Consider the following 22,408-nt stretch of genomic DNA (forward strand, 5'->3'; position numbering starts at 1 on the left):
TAAATATCATTCATCAGATCTGTTTACAGAGTTAAGTCCAAATTCCCTTCCCTATCCCCCTCCCTACCCACCCACCCATAGGGTCACAGGTTACAGTATACTTTTAGTTGCATGAAGGAAAGATAAACAATAAACAAAAGAGAGGGGGAAGAAATAATTAGGAAAATAACTTATAAAGAGAGAAAAATAAAATAAATAAATGAAAAAATAAATAAAAATAAGATAAAGAGAGAAAAAAGAAGGGGGGAGGGTGCGGGCTGCTCACTACTGTAATATGACGTTCATGTTTTCCACTATACTCTTCGTCAAGGGGTTCCTGCAGAGAGTCATAAAAATCCAAAAAGGGCCTCCATATCTTAGCAAAAGTTTGAGAGGAACCTTTCAGGGTGTATTTCATTTTTTCTAGTTTTAAGAAATACATAACCTCTTTGACCCAGTGAGAAAAGGATGGAGGGGTGCGTTGTTTCCATTTTAGGAGAATCAAACGTCTCGCAAGGAGTGTAGTAAAACCAACGACCACACAGGCCTTGCCCGGTAGACGAGCGCTGGATTCCCTTGGTATTACAGTTTTTCTCGATTGTTTACACACATTTTCTGAAAGCATGCCTCATACTCTCAGAACTCTACACACAAATCAAAAAACACACACACAATGGGCAAAACCCCTCAATTCTCCTGCAAAATGAAACTTTACATTCAAAACAATGTTATTTCTTCTCAAAATGGTATTTTGTTTTCAAATGACACACACAAACCATCATATGAATAGACATTTATAAGAACCAGTTGAACACTGATGTGCTCAATGTAAAACACTATGATGAATGGAAAACACTTCTTCTCCATTCATCATAATGACTTAGGCCTTTTTTTTGTTCAGTGTTACACTTACTACAGACAGTACATACATAAGTGTGTTGTAAAATATTTTAGAATATTGTTTTTATACTCAGAACACACAAATACACGGTAACAAATATATTTTATTTTCCCCACAAAAACAATGTACACAGTGTACATCCCAACCAACACAAAGTTGCACATACAGTGGTCTACATACAAAACAACAGAAGAATTTACTGTATACAGTTACAGTAAAAAAAAAGAAAAAAAAAACTATGCTGCATCCTCTCTTCTGTTTCGGTCTGGCCACAGCACCTCATCCACATCACAAGCAATGTTTTCCCTGGCCAAGCAGCGGGGGAAATATCGCTTAGCATGTCGAATCCAGCCATGAAAAGCATCAACTGATTGCTAATTGTAACGCTGTGTGACAGGTGTTTGCCCATGTGATGAGTCAGTGTGCATAGTAGGGCAATTGACTTTATAATTTTGAATGACAGTGTGTTCCTTTTGAAAACGAGATTTTCTTCATGAAAATTGTGCCAAATGCAGAGAATTGTGTGTAGTGTTTTGAAAAAAGTGTGTTTTAGAACTGCAATTTGAGTGTAAAGCAGGAATTGTGCTTGTAGTTTAGCAGAATTGGTTCAGGGGGTTGGTGCATGAGTTACATGTTGTGGTCATTGTGTGTCAAGTACCAGTATTTGTGTGTAAACAATTGAGAAAAACTGTAAACCAAAGAGGGCACAAATTGGGTCCGGGTCGAATTGGGTTCCAAACATTTTGCTAAAAGCTTTAAAAATACTTATCCAGAAGGTGGAGAGATTCGAGCACAGCCAAAACATGTGCATTAAGTCTGCTGGTTGGCCTCTACATCGAGGACATAGAGGATCAACATTTGGATAGATCTTTGCCAATCTTGCATTAGTAAAGTGAACTCTGTGTACGATCTTCAGTTGTATTAAGCCATGCCTAGCTGACGTAGACGATGTGTGTACCAAATCCAAGACAGTGTCCCACTGGTCATCTGTTAAAACCACTTCAAGATCAGATTCCCAGGCCTTTTTTAAATGTTCAGTAGAGCGTGGATTGATGTTGTTAATGAGCTCATAAATCTGGGATATGAATCCTCTGCTATCTGGAGTCAGTTCGAGGAGGTGGTCGACATGCGATTTTATGGGTTCATCCGGAAATGAGTTAAATATCTTTCGTACAAAGCTCCTGATCTGTAAGTAACGAAAGAAATGGTTCTTAGGTAAGTCATAAATTTGGGATAACTGAGAGAAAGATGCAAAGGTACCCTCCACATATAGATTATTGATTGACCTAATACCTTTATCAAACCATAAGGTAAATGCAGAGTCTGTACAGGAAGGAATGAACATGTGATTAGACTTAATGGGGGAGAGGATAGAGGTCCCCTGCAGACCAAAATGCCTTCTAAACTGAGCCCATATTCGTATAGAGTGATTAACTATTATGTTTGAACTCAGATTGTTGCAAAGAAGGGGCAAGGCTGCACTGACCACCGAGCCCAAGTGGTGTTGGCATGATGAGAACTCCACCTGGACCCAGTCTGCCTTTTCTGTAATCGGTTTGTCTTCGAACCAGTGAATTAACTTCTGAATGTTGCATGCCCAATAATAAAAAAGGAAATTGGGCAATGCTAGACCTCCTGAGCGCTTTGGTCTTTGGAGAAGAGTCTTGCTGATCCGACTAGGCTTATTCCCCCATATAAAAGAGATAATACTTTTATCAAGTGTTTTGAAAAATGATTTTTTAATTAGGATGGGGATGTTTTGGAAAAGGTATAAAAATTTTGGTAAAACTATCATTTTAATTAAGCCAATGCGCCCCGCCAATGACAAAGGTAAAGATTCCCAACGGTTCATATCCTGCTTACATTTACTAAGAAGAGCAGAGAAGTTTTTTGTGAAAGTAGCCGGGAAGGAACGAGTGACCTCAATTCCTAAGTATTTAAAACCCTCTCTGACTATTTTAAAGGGGGAAACGCTAGAAGGGAGAGCGTCTGTCTCAGAATTTAAAGAAAAAAGTTCACTCTTTTGTAAATTTAATTTATAACCCGAAATTTTTCCAAATGTATTCAGGGCATCCAAAATATAGGGGAGTGATAGTGCTGGATCAGAGACATACAGAAGCAGATCATCTGCGTAAAGAGATACTTTGAACTCCTGCCCACCTCGATATATGCCCTTAAAGTCCTGACAATGTCGCAGTGCTGTTGCTAGGGGCTCAATGGCCAATGCAAACAAGAGAGGGGAGAGGGGACACCCCTGCCTTGTCCCCCTTCCAAGGGAGAAGTAACTCGACAGAGTATTATTAGAGATAACAGCCGCAAGGGGAGAGGAATACAGCAATTTGATCCAGGCAATGAATTCGTCTTTAAAGCCAAATTTGTGGAGAGCAAAGAAAAGGTATTTCCACTCGACCCGGTCAAAGGCCTTCTCAGCATCGAGCGAAATCACTGCCTCAGGACACTTAGGCCGGGCCGAGTGGACAACATTGAGTAGTTTTCTTAAATTTGAATAAGAATGCCGGCCCTGGATGAAGCCTGTCTGGTCAGGCGAAACAATATCTGGAACAACACACTCCAGACGCTTAGCTAAGACCTTGGATAACACTTTAAAATCTACATTTAGTAAAGAAATAGGGCGATACGATGTGCATAGCACTGGATCTTTATCTTTCTTTGCTAGAAGAGAGATGGAGGCCTGTCTCAAGGTCAAAGGAAGAATTCCTGTGGAGAGTGCCTCTTTATACATCGCTTGAAGAAATGGTGCCAATTGAAGTGAAAACTTCTTATAAAATTCAGTTGTAAAGCCATCAGGGCCAGGCGACTTGTTATTTTGCATAGACTTAATGGCAATGATGATTTCAGAGATCGAAATGTCCGCACAAAGATTGGCATTGTGTTCTTCTGACACAGTGGGAATAGTCAAGTTTTCAAAGGTGTGTGTGAGACCAGGATCATCACTACATTCCGACGTATAGAGGTTAGAATAAAATTGTAAAAAAGTTGTATTTATGTCGTCATGATCTATTAACATATCTCCTGTGTGTGACTGGATCTGTGTGATTGAACGAGCAGTAGCTGCTTGACGAGCTTGCATTGCCAATAATCTACTCGCTTTATCTCCAAATTCATAGAACTTATGTTTGGATTTCAAGAGGAGGCGTACTGCCTCATCAGTGGATAAAAGATTAAATTCAGTTTGTAGTCCGAAACGTTCTTTATAGAGATCAGGTGTCGGGGATTGGGCATATTTTGAGTCAATATCTAGGATTCGTTGAGAAATATCATATAATTTGGATTGTTTTTCCCTCTTGACTGCGGAGGAATAACCAATAATTTGTCCTCGGAGGTACACTTTAAGAGTCTCCCATAATGTGGCTTGCAATATTTCTGGAGAGGCATTTGTTTCTAAGAAAAATTGTATTTGGGTTGAAATGAACTGAACAAACTTGTCGTCTGATAGTAAAATAGGATTGAGTCTCCAAATTCTGTTTTGAGGGGGGCGATTTGGAAGTTCCAAATCGAATAAAATGGCACTATGATCAGAGATAACAATACTGGTGTATGAACACGTCTTAACCTTAGGCAACAGTCTATTATCGAGTAGGAAATAGTCTATACGGGTATAGGTGCGATGCACGTTTGAGAAAAATGAATAGGCTCTGGTGTGGGGGGACCTAAACCTCCTGAAAGACCGCCTTTGCTCATGAAATCATGTATAACTCCAGCTGACCTGGAGAGATTTTGGGGAGAGCTCGATGACCTATCCAAGGTGACATCTAGCACAAGATTGAAATCACCTCCCACTATGAGAAACCCCTTGTCAAGATTAGGTATTGTCAAAAATAGTTTCTCAAAGAAATCACTGTCATCACAGTTAGGAGCATATAAGTTCACTAAAATCACAGGATTGGCAAAGAGTTGTCCGACAACAATAATGTAACGTCCATTAGGATCACTAATGATCTCTTTAGAGTGGAAAGAAATGTTTTTATTTATTAATATAGCCGTCCCTCTGGCTTTTGCATTAAATCTAGAATGGAACACCTGACCAACCCAATTTCGTTTAAGATAAGCCACACTGTCATTAGGAAGGTGAGTTTCTTGTAAGAATGCCACGTCTACCTTCAGTTGTTGCAAGTGAGACATAACTCTTAGTCTCTTAACTGGATTACTGACCCCTTTTACATTCCATGATATAAACTTGGTGGAGTTATCAATCACCTTATTAGGTTGACCTACCATAACAGTCTAAGAATATTCAAATGTGGTAGCCAAAAGGTGATGTCCTGTTTGATATGTACAGCAGTAACAGCAGAGAGCAATAGTGGGGGAGGAGAAGAAGAAAAGAAGAAAAAAAAAAAAAAAGAGGAGAAAGAGAGAGAAAAAATAATAATAATAAAACAGATAAATAAAGGTATAATCTTACCTACTGGACCCGTAAACCCTTTCCCTTTTTTTTTTTTTTTTTTTCAAGTTATTTTTTTGGGGGCATTTTCCATTTTTATGACAGGACAGTGGATAGAGTCTTGAAAGGGGGGAGAGAGAGAGTGGATGCGGAAAGGGCCACAGGCCGGATTCAAACCCGGGCCGCCATGGTCAGGACCAAGCCTTAATACATGGACGCCCGCTCTACCAACTGAGCTAACCCAGGCACCCCCCTTTCCCTTTTAAAGTCATTCACTTTGTGCTTGGTTCTACCCTGCACTTCAAACTTTGTCATTGTGAGATATTGATCAAATGAAACAGAAAAACAATAACAAATGAGTCTAAACTCGGAATACCACTACTTTCTAAGTGTCTAAACAATAATACAGTGACAACTATCCTCAACCAAACTCCATATGAGCAATCAACAGCTCTGTGTGTCAGCGAGATAATAAAAGGAGAAAAAGTATGTAAACAAATACATGTGCATGCCTCGTGAGAGGGAGGGAGAGAGAGAAAAGAGAGCGGTAACGGGCTGAGGCGGACAAGATCAGCGCCAGTTATGCCGACGTTGACAGCACAGGGATACCCTATCCCTTAACAAACTTTTATCAATGTAAAAACATAGTCAATGAAAAGTATTATGCCCTAAATACTCACGGTACACACACAACACTTGACTAGTCAGACCGTGTTCATCTATAGAGCGTTTAACAAAAGGAAAAGCTGATAGGTAACATTATTCGGCATATGTTGATATCAAAACAGTCAGCGGGAGCTGGAACAAATATATAAACACACTCCGCGATAAATGGTTCATAATGTTAACTCTATTACGTCTTTATTTCCTGAGTAACTTATATATTAAGAGATTAATAACAACGTAAGGAAAGCGTCTTTTAGTTTCAAGTGCTGATCAACTTAGTTATCCAGCAATTTGGATCACTCACCGGCTGCCAGTCTATAACCCAGGTTTAAAAAAAAAAGAAATGAAGGAGGAAAAAGAAAAAGTGATGTCCCTGGGGTGTTTCTTCGCAGTTGCGGTTCGCGTCTTATGCCGTAGTAGAGTGTCTGTTCTCCAGGAATACAGCCGCCTCCGCCGGGGTATTGAACTCGAGCCTGGTTCCATCCACGGTCACCCGGAGCTTGGCAGGGAAGAGTAGGCTGAAATGGCACCCCGCTTTTCTCAGCTGGGCCTTGACCGGAGTGAAGGCAGCTCTCTGTCTGGCTACTTCAGAGCTGTAGTCCGCGTAAATGTGGACCTCGGAGCCCCTGTAGGAAAGCGGGCCTTTCTCTCGTGCAAGTTGCATTATCCGCTGCTTCATCTGGAAGTGGTGAATACAGGCTATGAAGGGGCGAGGGGCTCCATCTCGTCTCCTCTGGATGGCCACCCTGTGCGCCCTGTCCACGGTTATTGGACGGGGGAAAGCGTCGGCACCAAATATTTCTCCCAGACAGGATTCAATAAAAGAGGTAGGTTGGGTGCCCTCAGCTCTCTCAGGTATGCCCGTAATACGGATGTTGCACCTCCTGGATCTGTTCTTGAGGTCGTCGACTTTAAGCTTCAGTTGCTCATTCTCCTTCACAAGACTGCTGGTGATAGATTCTAGCGTAGTTATTCTCCCCTGGTAGTCGTTCATAGACGTTTCAATGGCCTGAATTGTCTGATCGTGTCTGGCGATAGCAGCGTGGTTGGATGAAATTTGCGCTGCTAGGTTTGTAATAATTCACTCCTCCATGCCGGCTAGCAGTTTCTGTATATCAGCCAGAGATACAGCCGGGTTATTGCCACTGTCACCGTGCGCGGAGTCCTTGCTAGCTAGCAGATCAGATGCTAAGCTGCCATCTTCTCTGCCGTCGCCCTCATTTTCGCCTTTTTTACCTTTCGGTTTTCCCATGTTTAATCAAAACAGTGGACACCAGATCAGAGGACAGTCTTAGATGTGGGTCACCCGAGCTATAGACGGGCGAATTAGATAACAAATGTCCAATAAATGTCGAATGATGACAGAGCCCTTCCGACTTGCTGCCTACTCCGCCATTCGCCAAACCGGAAGTCCGTCTTCTGATCGACATTTTTTACCAATTTCTGACATTTTATAGACCAAACAACTAATTGAGAAAATAATCGACAATGAAAATAAATGTTAGTTGCAGCCCTACTGTAATCTATCTAGATCTCTCCTCACAGACTATGAATAAAAAAACTACATCATTCAGGTTTTGTTGTACAAAGGTGGAAAGCAATTTATTAGATTTATTTAAGTACCTAGGTACAGTTTTGAGATACATACTGTGGTTCAATCCCCGGCTGCTCCGGTCACATGTCGATGTGTCCTTGAGCCGGTCAATAGAGGGCGCTAGGGCGGCGCCCCCCCCCTGAGCCAGACAGCCACACACAAAAAAAACATTACTACTACTATTAATAATAATAATAATAATAATAATAAATTATACAAATTGTCAATATTTGTGTGTTTAAAATATGGAATGCATCCAGTAATATGTGTAAAATATGATAGAAAATCATCTGTGCAAAACATGGTTTTCCTGCACGTCCCCTGACTCCCCTCTGTCTGTCTGACTCCCCTCTGTCTGTCTGACTCCCCTCTGCCTGTCTGACTCCCCTCTGCCTGTGTGTCTGTCTGTAGTTCAGCTCTGGGGCGATGGAGAAATCGCCCACAGCAGGCGGGTCTGTGTAGCAGCTTAGCCAATAGCTGATTCAAGCTCTGAACGATTGACATTAAATTTAGCCAATCAGCGTCCTCAAATCTAATACGAGAGGGGCGAATATTTTATCACCCCAAGCTCGTCAGGCTTTAGAGCGTCTAGCCCGTGACGGGAGACTTTGACCAATCACAGGTCATTTCATTGAGAGAGCGTTCCTATTGGCTGTGCTCCGGTCATGTGACCAGAAGTTGGCGTTCCTTCACCAGATTTCACAATGGCGACGGTGGCGTAACAAACTTTCTCATTTTACAGCTAAACCGTGCACTACCAGATGATTCTGAAAACATTTGACGAGAGAAATGGTCATTAACGTAACAGAATATTGATTCATATTTGATCAACGCTGCCTAGTTTGACCGTTTGGTCGGAGTTCACGAGTGATTGACAGCCGGCTCTCATAGACGGCAGCTGGACAGCAGACCTCAGATCAACTCTTACTGCTTGTTTTCCTCCGGTCTGTGAAATCTTGCAGATGCCGTTAGGAGCACCGGAGGACACAGAGGAACATGATTTTTTTCAGGTTACCTGTTTCATGTACTACTGTCACGATATAGTGACTGTTTTATAAAAATAACTTTTTTTAATCATATTTGCTCCAATCTCGCCTACTTCAGCTTTAAAGTACCAAACATAAAAGTATACATTATGCAGAATAATGTATATTATTGGATTGTACTTATTGATGCATTAATGTATTCATCACTTTAATGTTGCAGCTGGTAAAGGTGGAGCTCATTTTAATGACTTTATCTACTGCTGGGTAGTTTAATCTATAATAATATATCATTTATTAGTTGATTATATTTTGTATTAATAATCTGAATCTGTAAAGTAACTAAAGTTATTAAATCAATGTAGTGGAGTAAAAAGTACAATAGTTCCCTCTGAGATGTAGTGGAGGAGAAGTACAAAGTATCAGAACATGGAAATACTCAAGTAAAGTACAAGTACCTCAAAATTGTACTTGAGTAAATGTACTTAGTTACTTTCCACCACTGAGTACATGTTATACTGTTGTGTTTTCCTAAGCATTCTTTACTGCTCCTGTTGGAATCAAATAATTGTTGATTATTTAACTGCAAAGTAGTAATGTGTGTTTTCGATACTTTCACGTTTTTTGCATTAAATCATACCGGGATGTTTGCTGATATTGATTGGATGTGGCACAGCCCGACCTAGAAAACTTTCCACCAGCCGCCACTGCTTAACCCCAAAGTGCTCCAAAAGGCTGAGCCATCGGTGAGTGAATGAGTATTAAGATTAGATCCTGATGGGCAAAGTTGGCTCCTTAGCAGCCTCTTCCATCAGTCTGTGAACGGGTGAATGCTGACATGTAGTGTAAAGAGCTCCTATAGAAAAGGGCATAAGCCCTGAGCTATCAAACCAGGCGCACGAATTTACGAAGTCGCTCTCGTGTCTCCTCGCTCGATGCTTCCTCACACACACACTGTACAGTTCGCTGTCCCGCCAGTTGTTTAAACTGACGCATGCGTACATCTACAACTGTGTGTCTGCGAGTGGCTCTGCGGCTCTGCAGGGGATGAATCTCTATCTCTCTCACTCTTACTAATCAGAACAAGATGAAGTTCCTCATTTTGCTCCTCTTCTGTCGCGATGTATCTACAGGTAAGATCATATTGCACATTTCAACGTTATTTCCTGTTATTCTTGTTGCTGCAAAAACTTGTTTGATTTAGTCACTTTTTAGTGCTACATCGTGGAATCACTTTCACTTTGTCTCACTGAGCTGCAAAAGAGCAAATTTCTGCTGTTAGTAGGCCTACAATAAAAAATAATAATGATTGTATACTGGCCATCTACATTACTCATTGCTCAATGCACAAGATTTCAATTTAAATATTATATTATTTTATATATATATATATATATATATATAAACTGGAAAAGCAAAGTTCGGAAACTTGTGTTTGATGGATTATTTCTCTGTTGTTACAATGCTAATTGGCATTGTATTTTACATCGTTGGAAAGCCTGTTTATTTACCTTCGCAATGATGTCCAACTTGTAAGGATCATGCATTTGTGGGATGAGCAGCACAGCTGATTATGTGGGTAGCGCCCAAGAAAAATTTGCCAAAATGCTCTGTCAATAGTAAACAGTGTATTCTCCTGTTGGTATTGACTCTTGTTTTGAGTTGTTTGGTGGATTAGATGATTGAACTCTCTATCAGTAACAAGGAACAAACAAGACAATTTTACACTTTATTCATTTATTACAATATGTCAGGGTGCCTCAGTAGCGGTGGAAGATCCATACGCAGCCACAACAGCCTGGCACCTCCTCCTCATGCTGGTCACCAACCTGGTCACTCGTTGCTGTGGGATGGCGTTCCTTTCCTCAACCAGGATTGGTTGCAGGTCAGCCAGCGTGGTTGTGTTGGTCACTCTAACATGTACAGCACGCCCAAGCTGATCCCACAAGTGTTGAATTGGGTTGAGGTCTGGACTCTTGGCAGGCCGTTCCATTCTCTCTACTCCCACATTGTGGAGGTAGTCTGTGATAACCCTGGCTCTGTGGGAGCGAGCGTTGTCATCTTGGAGGATGAAGTTAGGTGCCAGATTGTGGAGATATGGTATTGCCACTGGCTGCAGAATCTCATCCCGATATCTCAGTGCATTGAGATGGCCTTCATTGATGAAAAATCTTGTTTTGCCAGTGAGGGCGATGCCAACCACCAAAAGCTGTTACTCGATTGGTGCAACAATCAGCATAGCATTCTCCGCGTCGTCTCCATACTTTGATCCTGCCATTCAACTTTCGCAGATAGAACCTGGACTCATCACTGAACATGACATTCCCCCACATGTTCAGGTTCCATTGTCTGTGTTGTCGACACCAGCGCAAACGGGCCTGACGGTGAAGGGCAGTCATTGCAGGCTTCCTGGTAGCCTTATGAGAATACACTGTTTACCATTGGCAGAGCATTTTGGCAAATTTTTCTTGGGCGCTACCCACATAATCAGCTGTGCTGCTCATCCCACAAATGCATGATCCTTACAAGTTGGACATCATTGTGAAGGTAAATAAACAGGCTTTCCAACCATGTAAAATACAATGCCGATTAGCATTGTAACAACAGAGAAATAATCCACCAAACACAAGTTTCCGAACTTTGTTTTTCCAGTATATATATATGTGTGTGTGTGCATATCTTTGATATTCAACTTTGTATGAGTTCATAGATACCAAATACTTGATTGTGCCCTTTGTAGTTTCTGAGATACAGCCATTTTCTTATCATACTACTGTATATTTCATCTGAGGTCACGTGACTGTTTTTACCTAAAATATAAAGGACTGCAAAAAAGGGTAGGCCCATGTGCCCAAAGGCTAGATAAAGTATGATAAGAAAAACTCACTTTTCAGCCAAACGGTTTGACCGATTTTGAAAATTTCTTAAAATTTGTGCTGAGGTAAGTCCAAAATTCAAAGTTTCAGTTGTGGGCACAAATGGGTTAATCAATCAACCCCTCAAAAATGTTTAAAATCCGATTCAAAACCTTCTATGTCTTGCAGTGAAACACTCCCTGAAACATATCATTACTGCAACTTCTGGAGTCCCAAACTTCCCAGAGTTTGTGGCTACCGTGATGACCGATGAAGTGCAGGTGGGTTACTATGACAGCAACATCAAGACCCTTGAACTCAAACAGGACTGGATGAGGAAACTAGCAAAGGATGAGCAACAACACCTGAAGTCGTATTCTCTGAAGTGTTTAGGTAGCCAGCAATTCTTCAGAGCCAACTTGGACAGCCTGAAGCAGCGCTTAAACCAAACTGGAGGTACAGTATGTTTATGTTCATATGTAACTTTTTACTGGTGAAATGTTTCCTCCCTCTGAGGTGAGACATAGCTTACAGTATAAACACACTGAGCCAATGTGTGTGTGTCTCTGTGGTGATGATGTCATATTATCTGTTAACCCCTTAACCTCTTTAAGAGGTTGTTGCACTGAGTGATGATACTGTTATCATATGAAACTAGAAAATCTAAGGAATCCATTGCTACCAACCATGTCATACTAGCTTGTCGGGAAGATCGCTAAATAACGCTGCAAAGTTACGCTAAATTTGACGAGGAAATATTGCCATGGCGATTTTCAAAGGAGTCCCTTGACCTTACAAATGCACACTTTATGATAATCACATGCAGTTTTTTTAATGTAGTATAATCCTGTTATTTCCGCATATTCTAAAATGGTGTATTTGAATATTTCTGCATACTGGGGTCCTGAAACAGTCTTGAATTACATAAATTGTGTATCACTGTAAAGTGGAGACTCTTGTGGATCCAATGAGCCCAACTGTGTTCATGTGTGATGATGTTAGTCCCCATAGGAGACATTTCAGTGTAGTGAGACCATTTTTTCACTGTATGAAATGACCTGTGGTGACCTCTAGGATAATCACAGCATCATGAAACTTTACAGCCACAAACTAAAGAGCTAGAGCATTCAGAGGATGGATGGCTTTCCTAACTAGATTGACAAGATTGAAGGGGGTTTCTGAGCAGTTTACACAACAGAAGTGCTCGCCAACAAATCGCCGAAAAATACAATTCTTACAGAAATCTCCAAATGTCAAAAGATTTTGATACCAAATCACAGCATGGCTTTTTCTGTGGTGTTCCTCAAGGTCTTGGTGCCTTAATGTGGTATTTTGAAGAGATTATTGATCATTTTTATCAATACTCCAGCAGTAAAAAATGGTTAAATTTATCACCAAATCTGTAACAAATGGTATCAACCCAAAAATTGCTGTAACAACTTATGAGACATAATAGAGCATGGGGATGACCATTATATACTTCTATCATAATGTTCTATGCTCTTGTATACTTTTACTATTTATTTAAATCTATTCATCCATTTATTAATACATTTTAATTCTGATTTATGACTATAACAACTTGACACAGTGCTGCATCTCAAATGAATCTCCAGGTTCCCAGCTTTCAGATGATGTACACCACTTCTATGTGACATCTACTTTTGACTATTTATCTACCCCTGAACATCCCCTGTACCCCACCCCTCTAAAACAGAAGGTAGAATGGTAAAGGAGCTGGCTGTACTGAGATGTCTCTTTTTTCTGTCTCTGTCTCTCTCAGATGCCCACATTTTTCAGAGGATGAACGACTGTGAGTGGGACGACGAGACTGGAGAGGTTGTTGGTTTTAGTCAGTACGGTTATGATGGAGAAGACTTCCTTGTGTTGGACCTGCAGACGCTGACATGGACCACTCCAAAACAACAGGCTTTCATCACTAAATTTCGATGGGATAATGACAAAGCTAGATTAGAAAACGACAAACACTACTTCATCAACATATATCCTGAATGGCTGAGGAAGTACCTACACTATGGGAGGAGCTCTCTGCAGAGAACAGGTAGGATCACATGGCAAGATGTACTGTTGTACATGGACTCAGTGCTTCTAAGGCTCTGTATCATTCCAATGAACATAATATCCTGACACATCCTGGTGTCTCAGTACAGACTCATCTGTGTCTGTCCCTCTCCCCAGAGCGTCCCTCAGTGTCTCTCCTCCAGAAGACTCCCTCCTCTCCAGTCAGCTGCCACGCTACAGGTTTCTACCCCGACAGAGCCATGATGTTCTGGAGGAAAGATGGAGAGGAGATTCATGAGGACGTGGACCACGGAGAGATTCTCCCCAACCACGATGGAACCTTCCAGATGAGTATTGAGCTGAACCTGTCATCAGTCACACCTGAAGACTGGAGGAGGTACGACTGTGTGTTTCATCTCTCTGGTGTGGTGGACGACATCGTCACCAGACTGGACAAAGCAGTGATCAGGACCAACTGGGGTAAGACTGGAATATACTTGTATATTTGTTAATTTATTTGCAACAGATTCCTGTAACATTTGGTGGACAGTTAGACCATAATTAAGGAAGAACTTATTAGAAACTAGTGTGTATAGTGCCAAAATGTTAACTTCAACTGTCTTTTCAGAAAAACGTAACACATAATTCAAATGTAAAAAGAAATGCTTAAAAAAAGCCATATAAACTCACATAAAACAAAGTAGAGCAGTGACAGTTTGTGCCTTTACTGGAGACAGTATTGAGATGACAGGAAACGAGGGAGAAAGACCCAACAAAGATCTGTTGCTCTCAAACTGGGGTCATTATGGTTCGTGGTCAGCGTCTTAACCCGTCAGCTACAGGTACAAAGTTTTTGATATATTACTATTTGTCTACAGTGGGACTAGCTGTGAAATTTTCCAAGTTATGGTTTATTACATCAGTGGTTGTCGCGAACACCAACCTGATTATTCTAAAGATTGAGAACCACTGTATTACATAACCAGCCATAAGTCTTAAAAACGTGCAACAGCAACCACATTTAGAGGACCGGTGCTGACATTTACTCTGAGAGGTGCTGCCAAGTTTGATGGCTTTTCATACATAGATGGCGCTAAATAAAGCTTTTATATCTTGAACTCCTGGTTTACTTTATCCACTTAAACCACTGATAAGCTGTGAATCTCTTTGTCAGGGTTTTTATTTACTATACATTTGTTTGACCAATAATGATTGACAGCACTGCCTGAATGTTGATTTGAAATGAAAGTCATATCCAGAACTGAGGCATTACCACTGAAAACACTTTCAGAACCACACAGCACACAGTATGAATGAACCCAAAGTGTGAATGATCTGTTTTGGTTCCAGTTCCCCCTGCAGGGTTCCCTGCTGGTCCTGTTATTGGAGTTGTTGTAGGACTGCTGCTGCTGCTGCTGGCGGTCTGCATTGCTGGACTCTTCATCTGGAGGAGGAACAATAACGGTGAGGAACAGAGATGTTTTTATTCCTCTGATGAATTCAAATAAATACCTGTGATAGTCTCGTCCTGCATATTTAGTGTGGTACTTCTGGTAACTCAATCCATTTATTTGACAAGTGATAGTGAAGCACAAAATGAAATGTGAATCATTTTCTAACATTGTTTCCTCTCATCTGTATTTCAGGGTTTCGCCCTGCTAACAGTAAGTATTATACTGTGAAATGTTTCACATTATATATATTTTAATATATATTTTTCCCCTTGTGGGTGAGCAACTAATATCCTGTTCACCATAAAAACAAACGTCCTGCATAATGTGGACTCCAATATGACAAGGATTTCACTTTATTTACTACTTATTTTGACAGCGGGGCAGTGAACATAGAAGAGGATGCTGAACTCCAGAACTTATCGTCTCAGAGGACTTTACAATCTGTACAACATATATTTCATTATTATTATTGTTTTTATTATTATTTTTATATTCCTGGAAGTGAGATCAAAAATCTATTTTACAATTGAGACCTTAATTCTTAAGTAAAATTAGCAATAAAAAATACTCCAAATGAAGTAAAAGCTTTCAGTGTATGTGTTTTTGTATGTAAAGTCTTAATCTGAATGCTAACTATAGTTGTAAATAACTGATGGAGTAAAATGTATATTATTCAAGTATAAATTAGCAAAAAATGGAAATACTCAAGTAAAGTATATGAACCTCAAAACTGGATTTAAGTACTTGAGTAAATGTAATAAATTAATTTCCACCTTTGTACAAAGAAACCTGAATCGTGTCGTTTTTTTTATTCATAGTCTGTGAGGAGAGATCTAGATAGATTACAGTAGGGCTGCAACTAACAATTATTTTCATTGTCGATTATTTTCTTGATTAGTTGTTTGGTCTATAAAATGTCAGAAATTAGTGAAAAATGTCAATCAGTGCCCAAGATAACGTCCTCAGATGTCTTGTTTTGTCCACAACTCAAAGATATTCAGTTTACTGTCATAGAGGAGGAAAGAAACCAGAAAATATTCACATTTAAGAAGCTGGAATCAGAGAATTTAGACCTTTTTCATTGTTACAAAAATGACTCAAACCGATTAATCGATTATAGTTGACAACTAATCACTTAATCGTTGCAGCTCTAAGATAGATTTATTTTTATTTTCATGTCACACCTCAAAGTTCTGCTCTTCTGTCACATTGTAGTTGTTCTTTTTTAGTAATCACTTTAACAGACCAGCAGAGGGCAATGCTGTTCTTTACTTCCTCTCTCCAAATTTCCATTACATCAATTCAAATTAGGACTATCTTTAAAATCTTGGATTAAATCCATCTTTTTATTTTTTTCATCCACTTTTGCAGACTGCAGCAAGAAACGTCTTGACTCACTAAACTGTAATCAGTACTATTTAGTTACATCACTTACAGACTTTGTCTATGGATTTCTCAAACATTAGGGTCACATAGTCCCACTGCATATGGATTGTCTCCAGTAAACCACATGGAAAAAGTCAAGTTGCTGATTTAATACTGAATCGAGACCAACATGCTGAATGTGGTGGAAAAAGTATTCACATCTTTTAGTTCAGTAAAAGTAGAAATACAACAAATGGAATGACAAAATTCCTGTTTTCAAATCTCTATTTAAGTAAAATGATACAAGTACAAGTATAGTACTTTATATTCATATATATGTATGCAGAAAGCCCAAAAATATTTGTGTCAGCATGATTTATTTTTGCAGCTACTCGAAAAGGAACAAAGTTGTTTGACAAAAAATAAAACACTTAACTCGGGCTGCAACTAACGATCATTTTCATTGTCGATTAATCTGTCAATAATTTTCTTGATTAATCGATTAGTTGTTTGATCTATAAAATATTAGAAAACGTTAACTAATGTTAAAATCACCCCGCCTCACAGACAGAAATAAATCCCGTCCAACTGGGGGTTTGTTAACTTTATCTCAAATCTAACGCTATGTTAGCTAATGCTAATGTGCTGTAAGGTGAGCTAACTTGGCTTGCCATAATCACACATTTCAGAAAACAGCATCCAAAGCAATTAAATACGTTATCTATGACCGGTATCATTTTACTAGGCAACTGTAAAAATAAAGCTTATTATGACAGCATAGTTTAGCGTTAGCTACTTACCTTATTAGTACGCTCCGTGTCCTGGGGGGGGGGATCCACCTGGTGTCAGCAGTGAGTCTCTGTTTAACAGTGTCCTCCATAGACATATACGTAGACGCCGCATTGACTCCTGGAGCAGACGTCAACGTGGGCGCCATATTGGACAGGGCAAAACTGACCTGTAAACAAATACAAGTGAATGGAGGAGCTCTGTTTTTCTGGATAAAAAGCACTATAACGTCTACATTTCTCAACCCATTTCAACGAGTCGTTTTATTTTCAAACGTTAATGATCTACGAGGAGTAACGTTAAGCTAACGTTACGTTTGTTTTGGTGAAAAACTGTTAAATACGTTAACATTACTGCTTCCGGTTCCTGGATCACCGGTCTGTCCTTCGATATGATTCAATCAATTATAAAGTCATGATTATAAACTAGTACTTTCATATCACGTTTTCCTTTAAGCGTTTTACACATTATCAACTGTTCAAGTTAACGTTACATCCTTACAAAACGTTTGCTTCTGTAACATCAGATAAGAGCTAGCTAACATTCGTTACTGTTAGATAATCAATATAAGCTAATGTTAGCTTGTTGATGTTCATATCGAACATAATATCGTGTTTAAAACATGATATGTACGTGTTGTATTAAAGATGATGTGTCTGATATTGCAAACAATAAAACTGATGGCTGGCTTTGGTTTTGGAACAGAAACGTTGACTCAGCAATATTTAGCTTGACTTTATTTATTCAACGCTCTCTTAAGTTACTTTAGGTGTGCTAACGTATTATGGAGATTAACTAGCAGCTAACAAGTTCAATGAAATCAAATTGTATTGATGTTACAATAAGGTTGAGTTAACTTTAGACACAAATGTAAGTAAAATGATTAGGTGTACCATTAGCTTGGTGTTTTGGGTGTTGCTAACTAGATAAATGATCCTCTAATATGTTAACTTTTATATTTTTGACAGAGTCCCTGAGAAAGCTTCAGCTCATATCTCCTGTTACACACCACATGAGACAACAGTCCTAATGTCAGCTGGAGGTGAATGTCTGATTTATTTCTGTCATATATATTTGTGACTGAATTTGCTTTGCTCTGCTTAATTCAGCTGAAGTGAGGACTGGTGTGGGCTGGCCAGCAGACAGTAAGAGCTTTCTCTCCTGGGCTGGAAGGTGCTGGCTCATCCTCTAAATCTGTTGATGAAGTGCTGGAGTCTGTGGGAGACTACACAAGAACATGAGGTCAGTGAGGCTGGAAGATGAGACACACAACACACCTCTCATTCTAACAGTGTTGTAAGCTTTCTGAATCTGTTGATGCTGACTGGCTGTTCAGTAGTGTCCTCTTTGTTCTACAGCTCTTCCAAAGCTTTATATTTATGTATTTTTTCCCTCTACAGGTTTTGCTGTGGAGCGTCTGTCCAAGGCCAAACTGAGTGTGACGACAAGGCTGCCGGGTCCTGTGATGTGTGCTACCTGGGATTTCCTGTACGTACCAAAAACATCCATTTCTTGTATATGAACTGCAAAAACAGTGTAGCCTGTAATCTCAACATTAGTGCAGAGTTTACCTTTGATTGTTTGTATATTTCATGGATCTGGGCAGGGAATGAAATTAGCACCTGCCACCTGCCAAATACAGAGTAAATGTTGGCTGTGGCAGGTAAATAAATTCAGGTCACCTGCCACCATAGCAGACAGGTTTTCCTTATATTAAGAAATATTATTTTTAAAAAAAGCAATTCTAAAGCCTAAATTAAATTAACAGTAGTCATGGATCAAGGTTACATGATATAGTCCATAATTCTACGGTCTGGTACCACTGACTCAGTGTTTACCATTTTAAAGCGTTCTTCCTAGATTTCAGAAGTGGCAGACAAAAATAATTGAGTGGCCGGTAGAAATGTTCAGTGACCTGCCGAAGTGGCAGGTGAGGAAAAAGGTTAATTTCAGACCCAGGATCTATCAGACAAATATGATCTAGCAGATGTATTCAATGAATTTAATGTCTATGGGTAAACACAGAGGTTGTGTCTGTTGCATCAAACCACTGACAGTAGCTTCAACAAGAGGCAAGAGCTAAACACAATCGTTTTCTAATCATAATGCTTTGTTTATATGTGATGAACAAACATCTAACACTCAGACAATCTCTCTTTTTCTGTCTTTAGTTACAGATGGTGCTGCTTGATCATGAAACTCCATTTGGAAATGTGTTATTTGTTGTTAAGAACTGCTGTTAATCACCACAGGTCTGCCATGGGTTACTGTGACGTCACTATTTTGGTGTGAGCGCCATCTTTTGGCCAACTTGGACTACTTCAATTCTTCCTTCAGTCCATGAGGAGGAACCACAGAGACATGGAAACATGATGCCTCTGACTGTTGGGGGAAAAAAAACATTATTCTGATAAAGGAGATTTTTCTAACAACCTGTCTATAATTGTGTCTTCGGCTCATATCTACTATACATATTTACTGCACAGTGCAGCATTTCTAGAGAATTTGAAGCACTGATGCCATAAAGGCAAAACACTTTCAGAACCACACAGCACACAGTGTGAATGAACCCAAAGAGGGAATGTTCTGTTTTGGTTCCAGTTCCTCCTGCAGGGTTCCCTGCTGGTCCTGTTATTGGAGTTGTTGTAGGACTGCTGCTGCTGCTGCTGGCGGTCTGCATCGCTGGACTCTTCATCTGGAGGAGGAACAATAACGGTGAGGAACAGAGATGTTTTTATTCCTCTGATGAATTAAAATAAATACTTGTGATAGTCTCGTCCTGCATATTTAGTGTGGTACTTCTGGTAACTTAATTCATTTATTTGACTGTGATAGTGAAGCACAAAGTGCTGTTTTTAATTTTTCTGCTTTCATAAATTCTGAAATATGAATCATTTTCTAATATGGTTTTCTCTCATCTGTATTTCCGGGTTTCGCCCTGCTAACAGTAAGTATTATACTGTGAAATATTTCAATATATATATATATATACAGTGGAGGAAATAAGTATTTGATCCCTTGCCGATTTTGTAAGTTTGCCCACTTACAAAGAAAAGAACGGTCTATAATTTTAATGGTAGGTTTATTTTAACAGTGAGAGACAGAATATAAAAAAAAATCCAGAAAATCACATCATATAAAAGTTATAAATTGATTTGTATTTTATTGTGGGAAATAAGTATTTGATCCCCTAGCAACCAGCAAGAATTCTGCCCCCCACAGACCGATTAGATTAGTCCTCTCGCTTTAAGAAAGTACTCCGAATCTCAACTCGTGACCTGTATAAAAGACAACTGCCTCAACTCGTTACCTGTATAAAAGACACCTGTCCACAATCAGATTCCAACCTCTCCACCATGGGCAAGACCAAAGGGCTGTCTAAGGACGTCAGGGACAAGATTGCAGACCTGCACAAGACTGGAATCGGCTACAAGACCATCAGCAAGCAGCTTGGTGAGAAGGAGACAACTGTTGGTGCCATTATTCGGAAATGGAAGAAACACAAAATGACCATCAATCGCCCTCTGTCTGGGGCTCCACGCAAGATCTCGTCTCGTGGGATATCGATGATCATGAGAAAGGTGAGGGATCAGCCCAGAACTACACGGGAGGAACTTCTTAATGATCGCAAGACAGCTGGGACCACAATCACCAAGAAAACCATTTGTAACACACTATACCATAATGGATTAAAATCCTGCAGCGCCCGCAATGTCCCCCTGCTCAAGAAGGAACATGTACAGGCCCGTCTGTTTTCCAATGAACACCTGAATGATTCAGAGAAGGCTTGGGAGAAGGTGATGTGGTCAGATGAGACCAAAATCAAGCTCTTTGGCATCAGCTCGACTCGCCGTGTTTGGAGGAAGAGAAATGCTGACTATAACCCAAAGAACACCATCCCCACCATCAAGCATGGAGGTGGAAACATTATGATTTGGGGGTGTTTCTCTGCTACGGGGACAGGACGACTTCACCGCATCGAAGGGAGGATGGACGGGGCCATGTACCGTGAAATGTTGGCCGACAACCTCCTTCCCTCAGCCAGGACACTGAAAATGGGTCGTGGATGGGTCTTCCAGCACGACAATGACCCAAAACATACGGCCAAGGCAACAAAGGAGTGGCTCAAGAAGAAACACATTAAGGTCATGGAGTGGCCTAGCCAGTCTCCGGACCTTAATTCCATAGAAAATCTGTGGAGGGAGCTGAAGCTTCGAGTTGCCAAGCGACAGCCTCGAAACCTTAAGGATTTGGAGATGATCTGCAAAGAGGAGTCGACCAAAATCCCCCCTGAGATGTGCGCAAACCTGGTGACCAACTACAAGAAACGTCTGACCTCTGTGCTTGCCAACAACGTTTCTCCACCAAGTACTGAGTCATGTTTTGCTAGGGGATCAAATACTTATTTCCCACAATCAAATGCAAATCAATTTTTAACTTTTATATGATGTGATTTTCTGGATTTTTTTTTTATATTCTGTCTCTCACTGTTAAAGTAAACCTACCATTAAAATTATAGACCGTTCTTTTCTTTGTAAGTGGGCAAACTTACAAAATCAGCAAGGGATCAAATACTTATTTCCTCCACTGTATATATAATCTGACATCAGTCAGTTGTAATCCTAAACAGGATCAGGTTTTATAATGACTACATGAAGACTATAGATCATCTCTCATACATGTAATAACTGAACTTGTGTTTCTGTCTCCTCTCACAGGGAAAAGATGATCTGCAGCATCCTGCTGCTCATCATCCTGACCTCCTGTATCTGTGGTTAGTTCACACCTTCACTTTATTATCCACAAAGACTGAATACACTTTTTTTTACTTTTCATATCACCAGACTGCTCCCTGCTGGAGGACAGACTGACCCTCACATGTTCTCTAAATGTAGCCAGCCAAGTAAAACCGTGGATCCTATACTTGAATACTTGAAAGGTGAAGTTCAACATTTTGAAAGGGACGACTCTTAAAGTGAATGGTGATATACTGTAGGTGTGTGAGATCACTGTGCATCACCTCTAGTCTCTTCTGTGGACCAGCTTCCTAAAAACTAGTGTTTGTCTCCCTCTGCTGGTAGCTTAATTAAAGTCCTGGATATCCGCCTGGTCTTCTTTAGTAATAATTCATATAGAATCTCAACACTGTAATGCACAATCATGTCAGTGATGTCACACAGAAATGTAACTATATAAAAAGACAGTAACTTAAGAAAAAAAAGGCTGAGCCTGTGCTCCTAATCTAATGTTTTTACTTAAATTACTCTATATTTTATTTATTTATATTGACCCTGGCATGCTTTATGTTGCTTTATTTATTTTTATTTTTGTATCTATTTATTTTCATTTAGTGTCCCTTCATTTCTTTCATGTGTATTTATCTATGTAAAGGGTTGAT

At 40.0% G+C, this 22,408-nt stretch overlaps 1 protein-coding gene across 14 annotated transcripts in view; it reads left to right on the forward strand.

Moving 5' to 3' along the window:
* LOC119502692 (major histocompatibility complex class I-related gene protein-like) overlaps positions 1-19,598 on the forward strand; it is a 167,807-nt gene extending 148,209 nt beyond the window's left edge. For 4 of the 14 annotated variants that reach the window (XM_037793826.1, XM_037793827.1, XM_037793821.1 and 1 more), the window contains exons 3-9: positions 13,164-13,442; positions 13,580-13,882; positions 14,753-14,866; positions 15,049-15,066; positions 18,120-18,252; positions 18,411-18,498; positions 19,263-19,594. In XM_037793826.1, coding sequence (XP_037649754.1) covers positions 13,164-13,442; positions 13,580-13,882; positions 14,753-14,866; positions 15,049-15,066; positions 18,120-18,202 — 797 coding nt within the window. In that variant the 3' untranslated portion in view covers positions 18,203-18,252; positions 18,411-18,498; positions 19,263-19,594. Of the gene's footprint in view, positions 1-9,521; positions 9,659-11,569; positions 11,837-13,163; positions 13,443-13,579; positions 13,883-14,752; positions 14,867-15,048; positions 15,067-15,232; positions 15,640-18,119; positions 18,253-18,410; positions 18,499-19,262 lie in introns of those variants that run through there. The other 10 variants (XM_037793831.1, XM_037793829.1, XM_037793828.1 and 7 more) reach the window with 7 other exon arrangements.
* Positions 19,599-22,408: the final 2,810 nt, after the last annotated feature.

Source organism: Sebastes umbrosus, chromosome 15 (genome assembly GCF_015220745.1).
Source record: "Sebastes umbrosus isolate fSebUmb1 chromosome 15, fSebUmb1.pri, whole genome shotgun sequence".
NCBI classification, from domain to species: domain Eukaryota; kingdom Metazoa; phylum Chordata; class Actinopteri; order Perciformes; family Sebastidae; genus Sebastes; species Sebastes umbrosus.